General features: G+C 30.3%; 1 protein-coding gene across 3 annotated transcripts in view; it reads left to right on the top strand.

The window, feature by feature from the left end:
• The window catches only part of LOC125073616, a 165,595-nt gene that overhangs the window by 138,215 nt on the left and 4,150 nt on the right, over positions 1-23,230 (top strand). For all 3 annotated transcript variants that reach the window (XM_047684520.1, XM_047684521.1, XM_047684522.1), the window contains 7 exons: positions 3,383-3,478; positions 9,592-9,721; positions 11,443-11,550; positions 16,494-16,629; positions 17,044-17,173; positions 21,281-21,423; positions 22,432-22,487. In XM_047684520.1, the coding sequence (XP_047540476.1) occupies positions 3,383-3,478; positions 9,592-9,721; positions 11,443-11,550; positions 16,494-16,629; positions 17,044-17,173; positions 21,281-21,423; positions 22,432-22,487 (799 nt within the window). The remainder of the gene's footprint in view (positions 1-3,382; positions 3,479-9,591; positions 9,722-11,442; positions 11,551-16,493; positions 16,630-17,043; positions 17,174-21,280; positions 21,424-22,431; positions 22,488-23,230) is intronic.

Raw genomic sequence — 23,230 nt, 5'->3', positions numbered from 1 at the left:
AGTATGCGGTTCAGACAAAATATATACAGGACTACGCGTTAAACCTTACCTAAAGTTACTTTTATACTGGAAATATTAAGGTTTTTGACCGTTTCAATGATAAAAAAAATTATTAAATATATAGCACGGATAAAGTCGCGAGCAATAGATAGTTCCAAAATTCACGTTATACAAATATCGTGGCTAGGCCGTAATGGTCAAATAGCTAGAGAACGGTTGCATTGGGTTCACAGTTCTCACGACATGACTCATAACAGAGGTGGCTATACGACCCGTTTCGAGCGGGACCGTCCCGATTTTCCGTGATATATCACCTTGTTCCGAATAATAGCTTCTAGCTAAAATATATAATAATTAATTATTTATGAATAATTTTATTACGGGGACCTACATCAATGTTGTCTATCATAAACGGGACATGTCATAATGTCCCGTTTTGAGCCAAAATAAAAATCAAAATATATTTTATTCAAGTATGCTTTTGAATCGTCGTTTTACGGACTATTATATTTAAAGGTACAACAGGCCAGACAGGTCCCGTCTTAATACAACAAGCGCCCGACTATTCTGGAGATATACACCCAAAAAAAGTTTTTTTAAGGGATCTTCTGAAACGTTGACCATCATTGGTGAGGCTTTTTAGGTTAGGCTTTTTTAAGACGGGTCTGTTTGATAGTAGATTCTATCGAGAAGTACCGGCAAGAAATTCAGTAGCATTTTTTTCGCAAGTTATATTAGTCACGCATGGAAATGAAAAATATCAACTCCACGCTCATTATCATCTATTAGAAATATAATGGAAAGCGGAGATAGCCCAGTGGTTAGAACGCGTTCATCTTAACCGATGATTTCGGGTTCAAGCCGAGGCAGGCACCACTGAATTTTCATGTGCTTAATTTGTGTTTATAATTCATCTCGTGCTCGGCAGTGAAGGAAAACATCGTGAGGAAACCTGCATGTGTCTAATTTCAACGAAATTCTGCCACATGTGTATTCCACCAACCCGCATTGGAGCAAAATGGTGGAATATGCTCCAAACCTTTTCATCAGAGGGAGAGGAGGCCTTAGCCCAGCAGTGGGAAATTTACAGGCTGCTTATGTTATATATGTTATGTAATAATATAATGATTTAAATCGTAATGAATGATTTTAATTTATTTATAAGTAAAGTTAAATGTATTTGCGAAATTATAATGTAGAAAATGGTCACATACTCCGACCGCGTTTGAATTCGGGAAAGGTGCATTGTTGTCAGCCTTCGGAACTGGTGTTGCAATTCCTACTTCCGTGATCGAAATTGCTTTTAATTAAATATATTTTGATATCGTAAATCGATATTATCTGTATTGTGATTGAAGTTTTGGTTTTATCTACATTTAATATATTTAGTTCCGGATTCTTATGCATATTCTTACTGTATATAATGACAGACCAATATTTTTTTTCGGAAAAGCTGTAGGTCTTACACCTTACAGCCGATCCAAATATACATTGGACTAAATACACAACTTTGACCTATTAGAATTTTTATGACATCCCAGACCCATTTTATTATGAATTCGTTAAAAAAATGGCGATTACAATTTTAACGACGTTGCAATAGGAATAGCGTTATATTCTCAATAAAGATATATAAATCAATAACTGTTTGTATTGCACAATATATAAGAGCTTTCGTAAATATAAATAATTAGATACAGAAAAAAAATATACCACGCATGGAATATGTATTTTTTTTTCTTTACCTACAATCAAGCACAAAGGTTGACTAGCAGAGAATGCTTAAGGCCGCCATTTTATGTAATAGTTTTGAGGAAAGTTTATATACAATAATATATATATATACTTAAAAAACGAATTCCCTTGAGGTCGTTGTAATAATTTTAAAGAAACATTTTCATTCGTTTCACTACTTTTCCTCAATAAGCCATTTAAGGTTCGATGCATCACATCGCTTGCAATCCAATTTAATGGAATTTCTTCATTGTAACAATGCAACCTTCGTTTGTCGCTTCCGTTCATTGTTGTATATATTGAGGTATGTATATATCGTTGACCTCGCATTCTCGGTTTTAGTTCAGAGGTTAACAGAACTTACTGGTCATGTGAGATAAATTTTTAGTTGACGTGTTGAAATGGAAGGTAGTTTGATCGGATATGTCGTCACTGGATAATAAAGACTCTTCTCGTACGTCCATTTTGTAAAATTACTTTTCGTGCCTTTATGAATTTGAATTTGCCAATTTAAGCTTGAACCGCATATTTGTTTAGTTGAAAAATATTTTATTTCCAAATTAATATTTAACTTTATTATTAAAATTTATTCCACATTAATTTCGAAAATAAATACTATTTTCAATTGTCATTTGTAAACTAAAATAGTCTACCGATTACACGGTACAATGTATGAGATAAAGATTTGATTTTTTTTTTTTTTAATTTCCAAAATAATATATAAAGCCTAACACACACGTAGGACGCTGCTAATAAACTATCTACTATCTAATATTACCGTTGAATTATTTACGATTTTCAATACTTAGTAAACGATCACGTTTACACATATCAGAAATATGAAGCTGATCGAAATTCTCATCACCTCCAACCTCGCTGTCTAATTAGCAATGCAAGTGGAGCAAAATAACAATGAATGCCCCACGAGACGTTATTACTTTTAGTTTTCTCAGCCTTGACCACTTTTGATTTAATGTAGGTGTGGCTTATTACCACCTCAGTGAGCAAAATTGTTTTATATTGATTTTATTCCTAAGCAGACCGAGAAATTACTTACTCGGTAAAGTTAGTTTGGTGATCGAGCGGGTATCATATAATTTTATACTTATAATAAGTCTTTGGTTGAATTTTAAATTAAAAAACAATACGTTCTTGAGCGTTTGCGTTCTAAACGATATTACGAAACCAACTACTATCTCTGCATAGTATAAAATAAAGTCACTTCCCACCGCACTTTGATCTTTTGAACTATGCAACGGATTTTGATGTGTTTTTCATTACTAGACAGAGTGATTCAAGATGAAGGTTTTATATGACGACGACGACGAGAATTGCAACTTTCCTAGCTGGAAAACAAAATAAATTTTCTTTTTTTGTTTGCTATACATTCTTAAATTTGTATAAAGACCCTTATTAGGTAACTATTTTAAATGATAACCAATTATTTTGGATAGAATTGGATCGTTTCAAATAAAAATTATTAATTATTAATCCTATCGTAAAAAAATATTATTATCTTAGAGAAAATAAATTCACACTAAATTTCCTAGAACCAGTGGTTGATTTTAGACAGTTCATAAGCAAGTGTGACACGTCTATATTGAATGAAGGGTTTCATTTGGAAAATAATTCGACTTTATTATTACAGGAAGGCGAAGAAGACATAGGAGATATCTACCAAGACGATGAAAATGGTGCCGCTCTTCTTATCAGAAGGCATCCGAAACATGGCAAACTCGTGGTGGTGAGTGTATCGTTTAACTATAACTAGTGGTTGTCAGCAGTGGCAGCAGCATTAGGCATAGAAGTCTATGTTCCTTGGCGTTCAAGCTTGGTATATACTAAATTTTGGCTCGGGCCTGATATAGTAACAGACACAGACAGAGTTACTTTCTTAATTATTTTAATAGTATAGATTCTATATACTTACCAAGAAAGATAAATGTACATGAGCTGAGCTTGCTGGACCAGAATAATTATTACATTTTTTTTTTTTGGAAAATTTCGTAGTTATTTCGTATACCTTTAATACTTATGCCAGCTTGTTCAAATATCATCACGATAAACTAGACAACAGTATAGGCCAGGATATGAGGGGTGGCATTTTCTTTTAATATAAAATGTCAATTTTTTTTTTCTTTTTTAATTTATATTTTAATCGAAGGTTAAAGGTTAATTATGCCAATTATATGGCTATCACTTAATTTGTCTATCCTTGCATCTGTAGTAGGTGTGCAAAATAAATATGCATAAACTATTTGATTTGATGTTCAGACATTTTCTTTATGATTTAAAAAAAAAAATCAGTAACGTAATTGTATATAAGAATTATTCTATGTTGTTGTCCCTGTCTAATACGTATGTATATTTTCGTCTTGGATAACAACGATTTAATTGAATATGTAATTAAACAGTTCCTAGTTTTCCGAAGGGAAATACCCGTAATAATTCTTATTATTGTCTAATTATAAGTATTTTAATTCTTATCTATATTATTACGGATATAATCCAGCACGCAATATAAACCTATAAGTGTTAATTAATTAATAATTAGTAGATTAATAAAAATTAAACCCATCGAGTTAATTAACTTCGCTCATTTAATTTATTCTATCAAATGACATTTGTAATTGATTAAACTATTTTCGTTAAATATGTTATAATTATTATTTAATCATTCGTTAAGAAATTTCATATATCAATATATAAGGCGATTACCTGACTAGCTTAATATGAAATTGCTTTAGTAATTTTACATAGAGATGTGAAAGTTGAAAGAAGGATTCATTTTAGAATTTAGAGACGCGCTCGAGAATGTATTGCACTCTTTAATATTTTCGTTCCTAAACTATTCAACCGATTATGATGAAAGATGTTTTGCATACAGCTAAGGCCCTGGCCAAAAATAACAAGATTTTTCTTTGTATGTTTGCCTCGCAATAAGTAAGGCTAACTGTGTGAGTCTGCGAAGTCTGTACGATTATAGTTATACAAAATTATGGTAATAAGTACGTTTTTGAGATGACACGTGTCTTATTGTCAAAACCCCTATAAATATATGTATTTTTGTCTTATGTAGTGCTAATTTGAAATATATTTAACAATATAATAATCAAGATTATATATATGTATTAATGTTTGACGTTCTTCCAAACACAAATAGATACGATCTCTGTAGGCAGGGTTTGTGCACGTGTTGTCAGGTTACGATATTAATCCGATCCAACGTCGACTCAAAAAAATAAAACTCGGCTTAATCGTAGCTGATGGTCAATTCTGTTTATATCAATTACGAAACGATCACGATTATATTCCGATCCAACTTCGACGGAACCGCAACTGATTGTTGTGTTAGTAGAATAGAAAAACGGCTGAACGGCAACGATTACGTTTCTATTCGATTCCGATAAAGTGCACGACTCGTTAGTTTGTATTGCTTTCCGGTTAGTATTGTATTGTAAGTTTATTTTAATTTGATAAAATGAGGAAAAACTCTATTATGATGTCAATTTAAGGCGAAAAATCGTTAAAACGATAAAAATATATGTTAATTATATCGACGGTCTGTCAACGCGTCACTTAAACCGGAAAACATAATATTTATTGCCAGTAATAAAATTGACGCGTTATTTAAAGAATTATCTATTCATTAAATTTTTTAACTATGTTTTTTTTATGTTTTTGGTACTAATTTAAGAATTATGTTAGGCAAACGAGAGCCGTGATAGCGCAGTAGAACACACGACATTTGACAGAACGTTTTGAGTTCAATCCCAGGCGAATTAGGGTTTTTCTTTTTGATTAATTTATCTCGGGCTGCACGGTAAAGAATAAAACTCGTGGCAAAACGTCCCTAAGACACTTGAATTTGATCACGTATGCTTAACAAACCGCAAATCCTTCTCAACATCAAAAGAGCCCTTTTGCCAGGATTGAGATATTTGCTTTTATTTTAGGAAATCGTCTTTACATTTTAAAGGAAAATATATAATAAAATATAAATCTAATTAATTGTAAAAGAAAATTGGAAAAAGAAGGAGTACAGAACAGGCAGTCTCGTTTACATTTTACTAGAAACCAGTGACGTAGCTATCGTAGGCCCAGGTGGTACAGTGCACCAGGACCTCGGAGCTCAGGGGACCCTCTAACCTTAGCTAATTCGCCAGCTCCTGAAGCTAGAAAACCTCGACCCTGCTCACAATATTTTTTTTCTATACATAATTTTGAAGGGCAATAAGAATTAAAGAGAGGGTAGACAAAGGGGCCCGATTCTATTCTAATGCACCGGGGCCCTTGCCCACCTAGCTACGCTATTGCTATGAATGCGACTTAGTTACCAGAGGGTAGTTTAGTTACCGATTGGCGATGTAAGTAACAGTTAACGCTTTTTAAAGCGCCAATTTCTATGGGTGGTGTCCAATCTCGCATCCAGTGGCACTAAATTAAAAATATGTACATCTCTTTCTCAGTATAACTATCTCGGATGTTAAATCTTATATATTAATAGCGAAGTTGATTTTTGTCCCCGTGATTATGGGACGATAACTGCACATACAAAATTGATAATGGTCTCATTATGAAGAGCTCCAACCGTAAATGTGCAGAAAAATAAATATGATTCTTGATTGCAATATACTAAATTGTTACAATTTAACAAATCATTCTTTTTAGTGAGCGGAATTTAGTTACAGGCCGGTACAACCGCTGTTTAAGAAAAAAAATTAAAAACGTAAACTAAATTAAAGTAAATTGTTATCGACAAACTCCAATTCTAACTGAACTAATGCTATTTGATATTAAAGATTTTATTTAAATAAGGTTTGTTGTGTGACTTGCAGTTTACTCGAAATTCCTAAAAAAAACTTTTGAATAAACGCTAAGTTTCGCGGGAGACCCACTAGTATTAATTAATACTCGTAAATAAAAAGTATAAGTTACATTTTCCAATATATATCATAGCCGAGAATATTACTCGTCTAAATACAGATGCAGTTTGTAAACGTTACATACATATGAATCCTTACTGTATAAAATTTTATCGTATTATATATTCAGACATAGATTGTAGAACTTTCGATAAACTCTCCAAAAATCGTATACTTACAGATCAATGTTTTATTTTAGCAGTGTACGTTTATAGGTAGAGTGGGCCAGTGTACCTTATATCCGACACAAGGTAAACATCCCATAGCTTATAATTATTACGATGTTAATTTTTATAACCGAAAATAACCTCTGCCCGATTGTCTTTCATTTTTTTTTTCTGTATTTTATTTGTGCCAAAAAGGCACAGATTATTTCGCCAATGTCACGTGCGATGGAAAAGACACGATATAGATTGATCGGATTAAAATTTAAAAATAATTCGCTTTTGACATAAGTTTGACAGACAATAATTGTTTTTTTTTTTTTAATAATCGAGTATGTGATGTCGTCGTTCAGTATCCGAAACAGGATGTAGGTACTTAGTAAATATTTTGGGCACGTGTCAAAGTCATAATATTATATGTGTTAGATTATTCGAGACATGGTGATGTGGGTTATCCCAAAGCGTGTCTGGAGGATAAAACGTTTGTGTGATTTGAAATAATGAAATGAAAATCATGACGGGATTATGTAAACCAATTTCGGTATTAGTGAACGATATTGCTGAGTCATCGACATTATTAACATTATTTGATTTTCTATTTTGGTTTTGTTATCGATATAACAATACAGTTAATAGAATATATTATATAATCGTGACTTTTGGTACATAGAGTGACTTTTCAAAAATATTAATTGCAAAGCGTGGAACTTAGTACACGTGATAGAGCTCAAAGTGATCAAGACAGTAAGAAAGAAAATTCGTACGTGACATTTGATAAATGATATGGCACAACTAAAGGTCATAAGAAACTGACTGAAGTCTAGCATTTCAAGCATCAGTATCAGTAAGTTCCAAGGAATTAGTATCGCACATCTATACTACTATTATAAATGCAGAAGTAATTCTGTCTGTTTGTCTGTTGCTCTTTCATTGTCAAAAAACTGAACCGATTTTGATAAAATTTGGTATGAAGCGATCTTGAACTCCAAGGACATAAGTTACTTTTTTATACCTAGCCGTGAAGAAGAAGTGAGAAGCCGCGGGTGACAACTAGTATTTAATAAAATAGAAATATACCAATGTTTATAATATATATCACTATTTAAAATGTAATAAGGTATCGTTACACTATCAGTCAGCATCAGTCTCAACAGATAAAGAAAAAATTAAAAAAAGTTTAGAAATAAACCTTATATATATATATATATATATATATATATATATATATGTATTCAAATTCGACCTTGGAATTTACTGTAAAGAAGGAGTTTAAAATTACCTTTCTTTAACCATTAATGAGATGATAGCAAAACTTTGCTTGAATGTTATAGTCGTACACTAATACATATCTTTGTAGCAGGAAATGAACGACTTCTAAAAAAAAAAGTCATAAAATGATATTTCCACAGAATGGAAAACTATTCGTAGAAATATAGTTTTTTTGTATTGATTAAAATAAGGACATAGATTGTCATTTGTGGGCCAGAATTCAGCTTATAGTGCAATTAATAAAATTAGTTGATATCTTAATTTATAACCTAGTTTTTTTTTAAATAAAAACCGAAGCAAGTTTCCTGTTTATGATAATTTAATTTACTATTCAATTTCAATTTAATAACTATAAATACAAGTGTCATATATTTCCCTATGCTGCCATTATTTGTGTCTATCTTTTTTTACAGCTCGCTATGTTGTGGCCAGCATCTAAAGCTAGAGATCAAAATGTCAGACGTTCAAACAAATAAAATGTCTCTGGGTTAATTTCAATGAAATCTCAGTAACAAACCGGAGTTATTGTAATTTTCTTTAATTTATATCATCAATAAATCATTCTTTACTATTTGCCGCTCGCGACTTTGGTTGCTGTTTAGTGGTGGGTCGTCAGGTATTAAGTATAAAAAATTGCCTATGTTACGTAGGGTTGAGCTTGCCTCAGACAGAATTTCATCAAATTCGATTCAGTGTTTTGGTCGTGAAAGAATAACAGACAGACAGAGTTACTTTCACTTAATTTATGTTATTTTGCCTAATCATTAATTAATTCAAACAACCATACATTCAGACAAATGTCTTTCGAACAATTTCGACATTAATATTTTATTAATAAATTTAAATAATGTTGTGTTTATAAATACTTCAAAACAACGAACTATAAACATCGACAGACAAAAGAAACGCAAGTAGTCTAAGGCCGATTGCAACAGAAGCTAACAATCGGCGGGAAAATCTAACAAATTGTTGTCTTACAACTATACATCACTATTATTACTTGGAGCTACTACTATTGGTATTTCAATGGCCTAAAAGATACGTTAATATATATTTTTTAAGACGATCGTCATTGTCGAGCGAAATTTTTAAGTTTTTTTTATGGTAGCGTCTTAATTATGTTAAACTGATTTTAATTATTTATTAATAATTTTAAAAACTGATAATTATTATATGATTTTATAGTAAAAGAAAGCCTTTTTGGTAATACAATTCTATGTTTAAGTTTAATGCATTAGGTACACGTTTGATGAATCATTAAACTAGAATTAAATATATATATAAGAAATGAACAATTTTGACGACGTTGATGAATAACACGTATTCCATGGTTTCGTTCATTCGTTCAAACATTCGGGATATTACGCAATTCTCATGATAAATATCACTGTTTGATATTAAGCATTTTAAGAAATTGTTGATATTTTAAATTTAGAATGATTTATCTCTAAAAGATGATAATTTCCTTTATTTTTATTTTATGTGACTATTCTCAACAGGAGGGTTCAATCGGTCACGATTTAGTGATACGTCCGATCCCAGACACCATGGCCGTCCAAGATGATGAGATGTTCATGGACCCGACCAGCATGACTGACATGGTATCCATAGACACTGGTCTTCCTATTGGTGAGTTAATTTTATATATTTCCACTTTTTATACATAACTTTTAATTATTTATTATGACAATAAAGTCAAAGTCAAAAATCTTTATTCAATATAGAAGTGTTACACTTGCTTATTGATAGTCAAAAATCTATCACCGGTTCGAAAATAAGCACCTCGGATCTGAGAATAACCCGTGAAAGAAAACCGGCGATATTTTTTTTAAATGTCGTATTTTACAATTATTGTTTTCATATAATAACAATAAATATATTTTCGTTGACAGTATTAATAAAAGTTAGAAGTCCATAAATACTTATATTATGACTATATAATAAAATTGGTAACATTTTAGAACGTATAGTTTATTCCAACCACAAGAGGAATTGACATCGTATTGACGCGATATCTAGAATAATCGATGTTGTCCATTATGGATTTGTGAAAAAATGGCGTTTTGAATGTCGACGAGTCTGTTATCGGAACTTTGAAATTAAAATTAAAGTAAATATAAATAGTTTAGTGGTTTGTTCGTCTTTAATCATTCTCCGATTGGAATGGGATTTAGTCATTTTCGTAAATTCGCTTAATAAGCAAGTTTACATGTTATCTCTACATGTTATTTTGTTAACTTGATGAGTTTTGGTCATTAGTATGATTATTATACTATAAATGTAATTTATACATGACAAATTTAAATGACTCGTTGGTTAGGGACTAGCTAATATGACTGTAGTTCTCGAGGTCATATGCTCAAATCCGTGGTCGGGTATTTTATACAGAAAGCACAAACCTTTTGGTACTGCGTTTTAACCTTTTGGTTTTGCGTCTCTTCCGTCGTGTCAGATTTTCATCTGATCGATCGGTCTGATCAGCACCGAATATCGCTTTGTAATCTTATATCTAACCCAACATAAAAACAAGTGAAAGATAGTTTTACTGACATCAAGGTCAAAGTTCATTTGAGATTTGTTCTATACCTAGTGTGTGAAAAAAAAATTACCAACAGACGATATGACAGATAAATTTGAAGTGTTGCCATTCGAATTCAGTTATTAAACTTATCACCAATTGGTGAGGAAGTTAAATTTCAAAAAACAATATACAATAGAATAAATCAACTTATTTAAATTGTCGAAGCAGAACGTTAAAACTGGTAGTTTCTCATTCATAATGCTGTTTTATACAAATCAGGTGTATAACTGGTTTTTGCATATATATTTAACATTTACTAATTACTAATATATCTTATGATCGCAAACTTGCAATTAAGTTTTCGTCGTATCTTCCGTGAATTGAAATAACGTCAACTTTAATTGGCTTCCTTTTTATTTATACTACCTTCGCGCGTCGGCTTTCATTTGTTTTTTTTTTTTTGTAATATTATTTTGTGTGTGTCGGTATTTCAAATTGTAGATGAATTTTTTGATCGAGAGATATTCCGTAGCAACACGAATTATGGAAGTTGTGTGCTTACACTCCGGATTTCGGAAAACATGTAAAGGCGTTGGTCCTGCGCTTGAACTCTTTCCGGTCTCATTTGAAAATGATTGCCGTATGAGAAAATCGGTCTGAAAGACTTCATCATATTAGAAAAAGTTTTCTTTTTTTTCTCTATAAAAATAGAAATTACAAAAAGATTGTTAATCCAATCATTCATATATCTATACATATAATATATAATTTAATTTAAATTTATAACATAATAAAGAGAATATTAATTACTGTTTTCTTTTTTTTTTAGTTAAAAGGAAAAAGGTTGATCAAGAGCAACTTCAGAAGGCGTTACAAGGTGCTGGACATGTCATTATAAAAAGAGACCCGGCGCAAGGAGATCACTCAAGTGATTATGGTAAGATACTTGTTACCACTTTTTTATTGCCCTACTTGTTTGGAAAGAAAAGACTTGTCATTGAATAAAAATTGGCATAATTTTATTAGTGAATTATTTTCTAAAGTATATAAGACGTATGTAATTTGTACTACAGTCTCGACTATGATAAAAATCGATGTCCTAAGTCCTTCGTCATGTATCCTTGTCGCAGACAACGCATTTAGACAAGACAAGCAAACAAATCTACTTTCATATTTAAATTCCTACTCACTTGAGCAAAAAAACCTTTGAGCAAAGATAGTACCAAACTTAATATGCACTAAGAGTACTTTGGGGAGTAAATACACCAGTGCAAGGAGCAGGCGAATTGGACTTTGAATAAATGTTATATGTAATTGATGTCACGTTTAAGATAAGGATCAAGGAGGCATGAGGAGGAAAGGAGGAAGTTACCTTAGTTATATTCGTTTATAAACTTAGTAAAGGATTCCGATTATTTATATACGCATGTATATTTAAAATCCTAATACTTTTGTATCTAAACTTTTTTAAATTAAATGTGTCTGATGTCACACGGACATAAATCATTATGACGATAAATGTCGGAAACATGACTTCAGTCGCCATATTAAATATACATTATACGTTTGATTATTTTACATTTCGAGTTAACTTTTCGTCTTGTTATATATCTTTTATCAAAGCAATCTATATGATTGATTTACAAGAATACGAGTGTGTTTATTTAATTATTGCAAGTAAAAATTAATCTTGAATTATATGTTACTGTAAAAGCTCGAACTAAGGTAAATTCAAGATTTTCCAGTAAAACCTAAGATTTTTACCAATTATTAATGGTAAATGTCCGAAACGGTTTGCGATTCCAACTCTTGCCACCATGCAATTAGTAAATCTTAGGATTTACATTTAAGGCACGGTAAACGTTGAAAAAAATCATGTCATAACGTGTTATAAAATAATATCCGGTTAGGTTAGTTATTTAAAAGTCCGAAAAAGTCATCCCTTTATAATAAATACTTACATTTACTAAGTCATGTCGGTAAATGTTAGGTTTTACTGGAAAATCTTAAGATTTACCTTAGTTCGAGCTTTTACAGTAACACATATATATATATATATATATATATATATATATATATTCTTGCATACGGAAAAGCTATCAGCAAATCTATTATTAATATTTTTGTTTTAATTATTATAAACTAATGTTCTCTTCCTTCGCATGTATTCATTTAAATACGTATAATTTATAGGTTGATTGACATTAACGCCATCTAGTGATCACGTTCGCATGGCGATTCACAATGAATATTTATAATGAAATACATTATTAATAATGATCCTTTACAACTTTGTCTCAGATAATTTATTAAGTATATATTTTGACTGCCACCACGATAAATTAACACCTTCTGACTTGAATAGTTCATCATAGACGCTTTTTTTTTAAATATTGCAATTAGCGTAATTATCGTTAAACATTATAGTGCCTTAGCATTAAAAAAAATAATTAAATGTAAAATGAAACTCATTGGAAGCCAGAAATGTACCCTTTGCTCTTACGGTTATTTAAAAAATTTACATAAATGTTACGATACGTGGATTGTAGGAAGTTGATGAGTTTATAATTTATAAGAACATTATGCGTGCAAGCAGTTTTGTATTTTTTTCTTAGCTTCCTCGATTCTGTTTTGTCTATTGACAATTTGACTTAAAAAATATGAATATTCATATTATTATTTTTTTGCCAACAGTTGTAAATTTTTAACATGCAGATTATACAATAAAAATATACATATCGATTTTATCACATTTAATAGTTAATTTATAAGCAAATATAATAATATAATTTATTAGAATAATATTTCAAAATTCAGCTCTGCTATTTATATTTATACTATACATACCTAAAACTCTATAGGTTTTAGTCCTAACATGCACAGATAATAATAAAACAAACAACCTTTGTCCATTTGATAATCCGAATTATCCTTATTTGAGCATTTCGTGACTATTACGATTTTACGACAGACCTTTATTTTTGATTCGGTTCAGATATTTACAAGACGTGATAGACTGTGTGTCTCAATGCGGGTACGAATAAATTTCAAACGAAATAAATTGTTTTCTGTGCTATTTACTCCTGGCCGTTTGTAATAAAATTAATTTTATTTTTGATTCTGTCGATGCAGCATGGTGTAATACCTGTGCCTAGTATGTGAAATAATTGATTCAAAAATAATGCTAAAAAATTATGAGCATTATATTTTATGTCTTCTTGTGTGTATTTGTGTGCAACAAATAAAAATTAGCTTGTACAGATGCAAATCGTCCGGAAATCATTTTTTTTATGTTTTCGAATTCATTGCAGCCGACCCGAGTTTCTGAGATTTGTAGTGATTTACTACATGAGCTTTGGAAAGCGTTAAATCCAGTGGCCCTGCGCTAGATTTGTCTGCCCTATTTGTCTATCGCACGAAAATGCATCCGTGTTTGCGCAAAAACTTTTGAACTATAACATTCCAAGCACAAATGATTAACCTCGGGCTGAACAAAAATCTTCGTTTAATTAATGCGAGTATCATTTTAAAACACTATGAGTAGATTCTTACCTACTACTTTTATTTAAAAATATTTGTAGTATCATACTTAATAATTAGATACCATAATCATAATGTTGGTTCTTCTAGTAATATTTGCATTTATGGAACTTTGATCATTAATCTTAATCAATGGATTTCAATGCTACCAGTGATTATATTTCTGACGTCTAAGCTAGAAAATGTTAACTTTTTTTTTATATTAACCTTTCAAATGTTATTGATTATTTCTAATAAAACTAATTCCTTTTATGACTAATAGTGACCAGTAATAATTAAAAATGTCGTCCATAAATGCCAAACTAATTTCCCAGGTTTTTTTATCTGTTCTCCAAAGACCACTTTAATCTATAAAATAATTATAGTCAAACTATAATGATTAATTTGGAGCTAATTCTAAATTTAATGGTACACATTAAAAATTTAGGAAATTTATTAATATTAGGTACATATATCTCCAACAAATTCGCGGAAAGACACGTGTTCACCCACATGACAGGAAAGGCACCTATGAAAATTATGCAAAATGGCCGCAAAACTCGTTTCAAGTAAATGTCGTTGATTTAGTGTATATTAATAATTTTACGTATTCAAATTACCAATAAATATGGGAAGAGATGCCTGTCTGTCTGTCTTAATGATTACGTCTCGTAACAAATTGATTTTTATATCCGACATATTTTTTTGTCCGTTTTAATGTACTGTCAAATCGTAAAAAATATATTAAATGTTTGTACTGAAAATTTGTATGAAGGGGCTGTTTTCTGAATCGCGCTTGCGTTTGGTTCGCCCCAATATATATAGGGTCTCGAGAATAAAGTTTTTGGAACTTTTTTATTGTCCCAACTACCACGTAGTAGGTAATAAGTGTCAACCAAAATTACGGAAGTGTTTTTTTGAATTGCGAATGTACATGTACCTTTAAACATGTACATGCCAGAACACGGAAGAGTATAAAATCGATGACAAAATATATCTTCAGTTGTTTTTTTAATCGAATATTAATGTATTATCGTGTGAATAGATCGAGTGCTAATAAAAGTGTAAGAAATGTAATCTTTATGGTCGGTATCGTGGAGAGGTCATAAGGTCGAGTCTCGGGCATATTACGTCAGCCTCATAATATATTCGCGATGTTATTAAAATATCATTCATTAATCTTTTATTCGTATACTCGTGTTTTGGGGAAAACCATATATTTTAAAGAATTCACTATTGAACGCGACTTTGCTAATATTTAGGTGGATAGGATGGTACTTTTAATGTTCATAGTTCGGATAATTAATTTGTATGTAATATGATATATCATATAAAATATTTCGACATTTATTTTATATAATACTATCTGAGCCTGTGGCTTTACTCGCGCGGAATTTATAAATCTTTACCGAAACACACAAACCATCGCTCCCCGTTTTACCCCCTCGAGGGATGAATTAAAAAAAGTAGCCTATTTCCTTCCCTCAAACTATCTCCATACCAAATTTCACCTGAATAAATTCGGCGAATTAAGCGTGAAGAGGCAACAGACAGAGTTACTTTCGCATTTGTAATATTAGTATAGATTCCCTCCAATAAAATTATGGCTTGTACTGGGAATGAAATCAGGACCGGACATAACAAAAATAAACGATATTGAGTTTTATCTCTGAACTTTCAACACACACAAACAACATCGTTTAAATATATTTATATATAATTATAAATTATTAAATATTTCAATAAAATTTATATATATATATTCATTAGGTAGAATAACAAAAATACAGAATCAATAGAATACCTATTGAGTCTGTATTTTTGTTATATGAAAGTTAGATGAAAATATTGTTTTATTTAACTAAATACATAGTTTATCGTTCTTACTTAATATTATAACATCTAAAAATAATAGTAATGTATAAAAACTTTTATAAATAAAATATATACCTAAGTTTTATAATTTACAAATTAATTAAAACGATTTATTTAAATTGCGTCGCGTTAATGTATTTGACCATAAACAAGAGATTATACGACATTTAAAATTTTTAAGAATCGTTTATACTTTATGGAATGCAGGCGCCATATAATGTTAATTTAACAAAAAAAAAATATTGTTTAACATTTATTTTTTATTGTGTTCATTTGAATTGATAAATTTGACTTTGTATGCTAATGATATACTTCTTTAATTAAAGAAAAAAAAAACAATATACCACATTGTTTGAGTATATGCATAATATAATAACTTGTTAATATACATAATTATTATATAACAAAATGAAAACAATAATAATTACCTATATTTAATCGATTTTTTATTTGACTTCAAATTTATTTTATTTTTTTTAATTTTAGCATTCATGGAACCAGACCATCTTGGCAAGCGTTTCAGAAGGAAAAGATCGACAGAGTCGCTGAGCAGGCGGAAGAGAGAAGCACCATACGTTATATACCCAGAAATCCTTGTTATTGTTGATTATGATGGCTACAGGTATTCATAGCTTTATTAAAGAACTTGTTACCTGGATTAATTTTCCTTTGTAAATCATAGTACCATTTTGTACCATAAGTCCTAATTGAAAAAGGCTGTTCAGATTAAACAAAACTTAATCTAATAACAAATAGCATTATTTTTTTACAAATAAAATTCTTAACCCCCTTTTATTACTATCGATATCCAAACAATCATTGATTTTATGAAGTGTAATTTTTTTTCAATATATGAACAAACATCGCACGGAAGTTAATCCGTGCGATGTTTGTTCATATAACACTTAAAAATGTCATTGTCAATTAAACTATTGGATTGTAATAGGTATTAAAAAGTGAAATCTACGTAAATAGATTAATTACTTAAAAAAACAACGATGTTGTGTTTTATAATTTTTAATTAATATTTTCTCAGGTTACATGGCGGGGACAATTTGCAAATAAAACGGTATTTCGTCTCTTTCTGGAACGGCGTGGATCTGAGATACAAACTCCTTAAAGGACCAAGAATAAGGATATCCATAGCAGGCATTATTATCTCTAGGGTGAGTAATCTTACAAAAAAGTACTTGTAATCTGTATACTAAACATTGTCTGTTGCATTTTATTTATTTCTATTTTTAATATCTCCTCTTATTACTTTTTAAAACCTCTCAAAAGAGGTCATAAACTTATTTCATTAAAAAATATTTTAAGAGATACATTTTGTTAGTATATATATAGTATTTTATAATAATGATATATTTTTTATTTTCCTATATGAAATTAGATTTGTTTGTATTAAGCTTATTTAAAACGGATAAAGCACATTTATCATAAAATATATTTGCCTAAGTTTCTCATAATGAAATCAATACTTTTTTAATGAAGTGGGTTACCAGTATCAGCGACACACAATTACAAGGTATTATGTTAAAGGATTCTTAAATATTAAATCATTAATGAGCAATTAAAGGAAAACTGTAATCATTTTAAATTACAATGATTTATGAATAAATGCGGAACTTTTTAGCGTCTCATTAAAACTTACGAGTTATGTAAAAATACATGCGTCATATATTTTTTAATCTATACGTAATGACGAATGGGTGGTGCAGACATATTTATTTGCGCAAAATATCATAAAAATCACAAATCAATCGGAGAACTGAAGATCTTTTTTAAATTAATATGTAAATACAGATTTTACGATTTAAAATTATTTATAATTTATGACAAATCAATGTTTTATTCCATTGTTTTTTATTGTTTAGAAGCCAGTTTGAAATTAACCATCTCGTCCGTTTCTATACATAGTTCGTCTAGAAAGTTCTTTTTTGATTTCGGATAACCTTCAAGAACAGCTTCGATCATGTCTGAACAAATTCTCTTGCGTTTTCTTAAAAAAGGTTATTTATAAGATACATTATCATATTAATAGTTGTAATAATTTAATCTTAACATTTATACCGTATACCTGTATTCTTTAAAAAATATATCGTGGTCGTTTAATATTATTTTTTTAACGTTAACGCTTACAACTTCAGTAGAGTTGCGCAAATCGATCAACTTGTTTTCTAGTTTGACTATTTTATTTTTAATTTCCTCAATTTGTGATTTCGCGCTATCATTGGTCGGCGCGGATAAGAGGCTTTTGAGATTGAGTTCAGCAGTTTTTAGTAAAGATTTTTTTTCATCTAAACTGTTTGTTATGCTTACGATTTGCGAGTCATAATCTGAAAAAAAAAATTGTATGTTAACACGTTCGAGAACGTTCTAGATCAGAAGCAAGTGAGAGATGTCAATTTTTAAAACAATATAGCTAAGGCACATTCTTTAAGACCCAATTACTAAGCATTTATAGAGTAAGATACAATAGACATTATGTGAGACCTAATACATAATTATTTTCCTTATGACATTGTGTTTATAAAGACAGCTCTAATACTGGTTAGAATGAACGAGACGTTTAGAATTTTTTTAAATTAGGAAATATGACGTATAATTGTGGAAATTGTGAATGATGAAAATGATCGACGAGCAAACTCTTTTGTGCATTCAATTAATACAGATGTTCTAATAATAAGTACAAAAATGATCTTACCTTCTGAATCGCTAGCTATTTCTATACTGTCAGTTTGTAACGCTGCATATACCTTCTGTTTACCGTACAATTTGCACCGTATTTTACCTGATTCGTCTAATGCGTCAAGCGCTTTTTGTATTGCATTTTTAGAATACGTGCCCCTCAAATTAACTGTAATATCTGCACACGAGTACGGTCTATTAGTATCGGCTAAATATTTAAGTACAGCGTCACTTGCCATTTTATCAATAATAAATTAATTTACACAATGTAAAATAACAACAGCAATGACAATTTCAGAAGACTAGCTTTTAGTTTTGCCGCGTATTCTTTTTTGTTTTTTTTTAATAAAAGTAGCTATATGATATCATGTTTACAGCCAGATATTTTTGTTTATGCTATATTAATATTAAATAGGAGAAAATTAAACAATGTTTTGTATATATATAAGTCAACATTTAAAGCATATCTATTTTTTTATGATATATATTTATTTTTAATAATATTTTTTGATTTACGATACAAATTAACTCTGTGGTATGAAAAATAGCGACCGTTTAAACTATTTTTAAACATCCTGGAAAGAATTCACACATTTCCAATTTAAAGTTACAAATTTACGACTTATAAATAAAGTAATAGAAATCCAATATATTGTGGTTTATATTATTTGTGTTTATTTTTTTTCACGGTTGGGCGTTTGATATAAATGAGACAAATGAAAGGATACGAGCGAAACAAGATATGGTTGTTAACAAAAAATATATCGAATTAATTTGTATACATTAGCAACACCTGCAAAGAAATTTTGTTAAATTTTAACCAGAACATTTGAATTTTTATTAGACTTCAATCAAAACTGGTCTTAATTGTAATAATTAAGTCCTTATAATGTATAAAGTTTTTTTTTGTTAATATTATAGGATAGCAAGGTGGACTGGTAAATAGACCGACTGATATTAATTGATCACCACCGCCCATAGACCAATGTCTATGGGCGGTGTAATGTAATTCTTTGACCATTATTTAGACCGATTCTTTGAGGGTTAGTTACACTGGCTCACTCACTCATCAAACCGGAACACAACAATACTAAGTATAACTGTTTATCGGTAGAATTTGTGATGAGTGGTTGGAACAACCAAGTGAAATATTAGTGGCTTAGCCTTGCGCGAGGTTTTAAATAGGTATAAAATTATTAGGGACTTTTGGAATTGTCACTTTCCTTTAACATTTTTTTTTTAAAAATATAAACACAAAACAACAGTTAATATTAAAAACCATAAATATAGCTAATAAGACCACAAAGATCCACAATTTTGACTTCTTACAACATTGTGTTTTAATGAAACTCGAATCATCAACTAAATTATAAATTAAAACAATAAGTAAAAAATAAAAGAAAAATACTACAGATTAAAGTTAGTTTTACAATATAATGAGGTTTTTATCTCGAATGAGACTTTTTCCAATATAGAGCTATTTACTCAATAAGGTGCGCCTCTCCACGTTAAATAATTATAAGTGAGTAACTGTAGTGCTTACATAATGGCTTTGGGTGAAACGGCTAAAGAAAAAAAAAAACATTTAACTTAATTTTATTACAAATTAATGCATTTAACATGGATGGGCGGGCCTTCTTGAGTGAAAAATACTATACTTACAAAATAAATAGGTACATATTGTATTTAGGGATATTTTAATACTATTTAAGTTCATTAGTTTTTTAAGGTCATTTATTGGTTGATCTTTGTCACTTATACGTTTTATTTAAGGTTTATACACAGAGTTTAATGCTCGCTCGTTAAATTATTTGTAAGTATTTGATGTACAAAACGATATGGCACCAAAAATAAATGTACGATTAGGTTTGAAAGGTTTTTAAAATTATTTATCAAATATAAACCATCAATAGTTTTTGATGCGTTCGTTTTTTACATTATTTTAAGAATTGTTTTTTTAATTGTTCACACATTCTAAGCGTACGTTCATATGAATTATCGTAATAATATACATTTAACCTACGAACATAAGTAAAGCTCATTTGTATATTCAATTTAATTTTTTTTTTATTTTTATAATCAGAATGATTACAATTGTTTTCCAAGAACATCAAAATTAATAAATTTGACAATTTAACTTGTTTTTTTATGACCAACGTAAAACATGAGACGAATACCTAAATTATATTAATAGAACTAATGATTAAAACCAATTTCATCCAATTATGTTAATTATTATACTTGATTTTTTATTTATGTATTATATATGGATGCTTGATTGGTAGAGAATAATTTTTAAATGTCACCCGTCGAACGACTTTCAATCTAATTTAGTCTGAAACTACGATATATCTGACTTTATCGTATTTATTTATTATGTATTAAAAACTTTCTTAATATTTTTATATATAATTAGTATACACTTAAAATAAATTCACGATAAATTTAATATTACGAATGTGAACGACTCGATAATTATCGTACAAAAATATAGATTAAATATTGCCTTCTGTATTTGAATGCATTATTTTTTTTTTTTAAATCTTGGTTCGTATGTTGTGCATGTAAGAATTTTATACATCCAGGGTCGGGACGCCACACCGTATCTTGAAAGGAACCGCGTCGGCCGTGATGCTATCGATTCCGCTGCCGCTCTGACTGACATGGGCAAGTACCTCTTTAGAGAGAGGAGACTACCCGTCTACGATATAGCTGTTGCAATCACCAAGTAAGTGGAAAGAAAAAAAATGGCGTAAAGTTTTTTTTTATTACAGGAGCAGAACACAAATCTGAAGCTTCTTCATAATATTGCTTTATTTTATTTTTTTTTTTCTAAGATATAAAATACATCAGGCATATTGAATTTAATAAGAAAAAAATAAAAAATAATAATAAAGTCACAGTTAGTCATTGTGATTAAATATGTAATAATGTATTGTGTAATCTACACATTACAATGGCAACCTTAATGCGTCAACTTCATTATATTTAAATCGTAGTCAGAGTATGTACGAATATTGGTACGCATGACTACGCCATTGTTATTCAGACCATGACGCTCAAATTGATTGAGATTATCTTAAATAAAATTGTAATTATATGCTCAGAAAAGTGCAATAAATATAAGAAATAGTATATTTTAATATATAATTCAACGGGTTTTTATTACACAACGTATATAAGGGTAAGTATACAATTGAAATTAATTTATACATAATTTGGCGCCATTTTTTCAAGTTTAAACGTCAGTTAATAATATATTTGTAAAAAAACACCTTAGAAGAATCCGAATGAAGACGCAAAAACTGATTTAACCAACAGGTATGACATGTGCCGACGACGCAAGGGTGGTCGCTGTACAAAAGGCACCGCTGGTAATTCAATTTTAAACAAAAACCTTTACAAGGTTGCGACTGGTGTTGAAATACTCAGCATTAACCGAGGCTTAAGAGTTAAATAACTCGGCTTGATAATTTTAATTTTATGTTTACGGTAAAGGATTTGGTAATGGCGCTGAATGTTGTCATAGACAACGTTCCATTTTTGAATGGTCTTGACACATGGTTTCGGTAATGGGAAGAGTTTTGATATAGAACTAATGACTGAATAGTTCGTCGCACGTTAATACGACAGGCGGTTATTTGAATCGAACCTTATCGTATAGGTGATAAACTCAGAGAAGAAATATATATATTTTTGAGCAATTTATTCAGCTATTTGTTTCCGTGGCTTTCAGACTAGACATGTGCAGGAGACAATACGCGAACGATGCGTGCAATAGAGGGACTGCAGGTAGGCGTGTGCCGAATTAACTGTTAATCCCCCCGAGCACGCCTTTTATCACATGTTCCTTCCCCCCTGTACACGACGTTTCACTGGAACCACGTTCCTCTGTTACCCATCCTCCCGAATCCGTGATTTCATTAGCACTCTGTGAATAATCTTTCTGCGCATATGTCTTTCTCTACACCATCCAATATTTCATGTATATAGAAAAATATTTTCCAACTCTACTTACGTAGTTTAGTCATAGATCTATTCCATTGTGTCACCTGAACCATAATTTTAATATATATACCTACTTCTAGAGACTTTCATCTGTATATGATTCATGCATCAAACCTACATTGATCCTTTTTTAAAAGCACATGATGACAGTAAAGCGAGCATTTAAAGAGATTACTTTAAATAATCGCTGTTCATATTTCGTTGTGTATGATAAGTCAAAGATCGCCCACATTTATTTCAACATAACGATTGGCTTCACGCGTCAAACCTTTCAAAAGGCCTCCAGTGCATCTTCTTACATTAACAAGAAAGTTGCGTAAGGTCAGAGGGACCAGTCGGCCCTACCTTACTTAAATGACACGAGGACATTCGTAAAATAAACTAACCCGTCTATTACGTACACCAAACTATACTTACTATTAATGGCGTTCATAAATATTCAGTAAACACAATCGATTAAGCCATTTAAGTTGCATGTTATTTTATGTTTAAGTACAAAAAAAGAGATACATTACCCATAAAGTTCA

Source organism: Vanessa atalanta, chromosome 24, assembly GCF_905147765.1.
Source record: "Vanessa atalanta chromosome 24, ilVanAtal1.2, whole genome shotgun sequence".
Taxonomy (NCBI): Eukaryota; Metazoa; Arthropoda; class Insecta; order Lepidoptera; family Nymphalidae; genus Vanessa; species Vanessa atalanta.
This window is presented reverse-complemented; position numbering and strand designations above follow the sequence as displayed.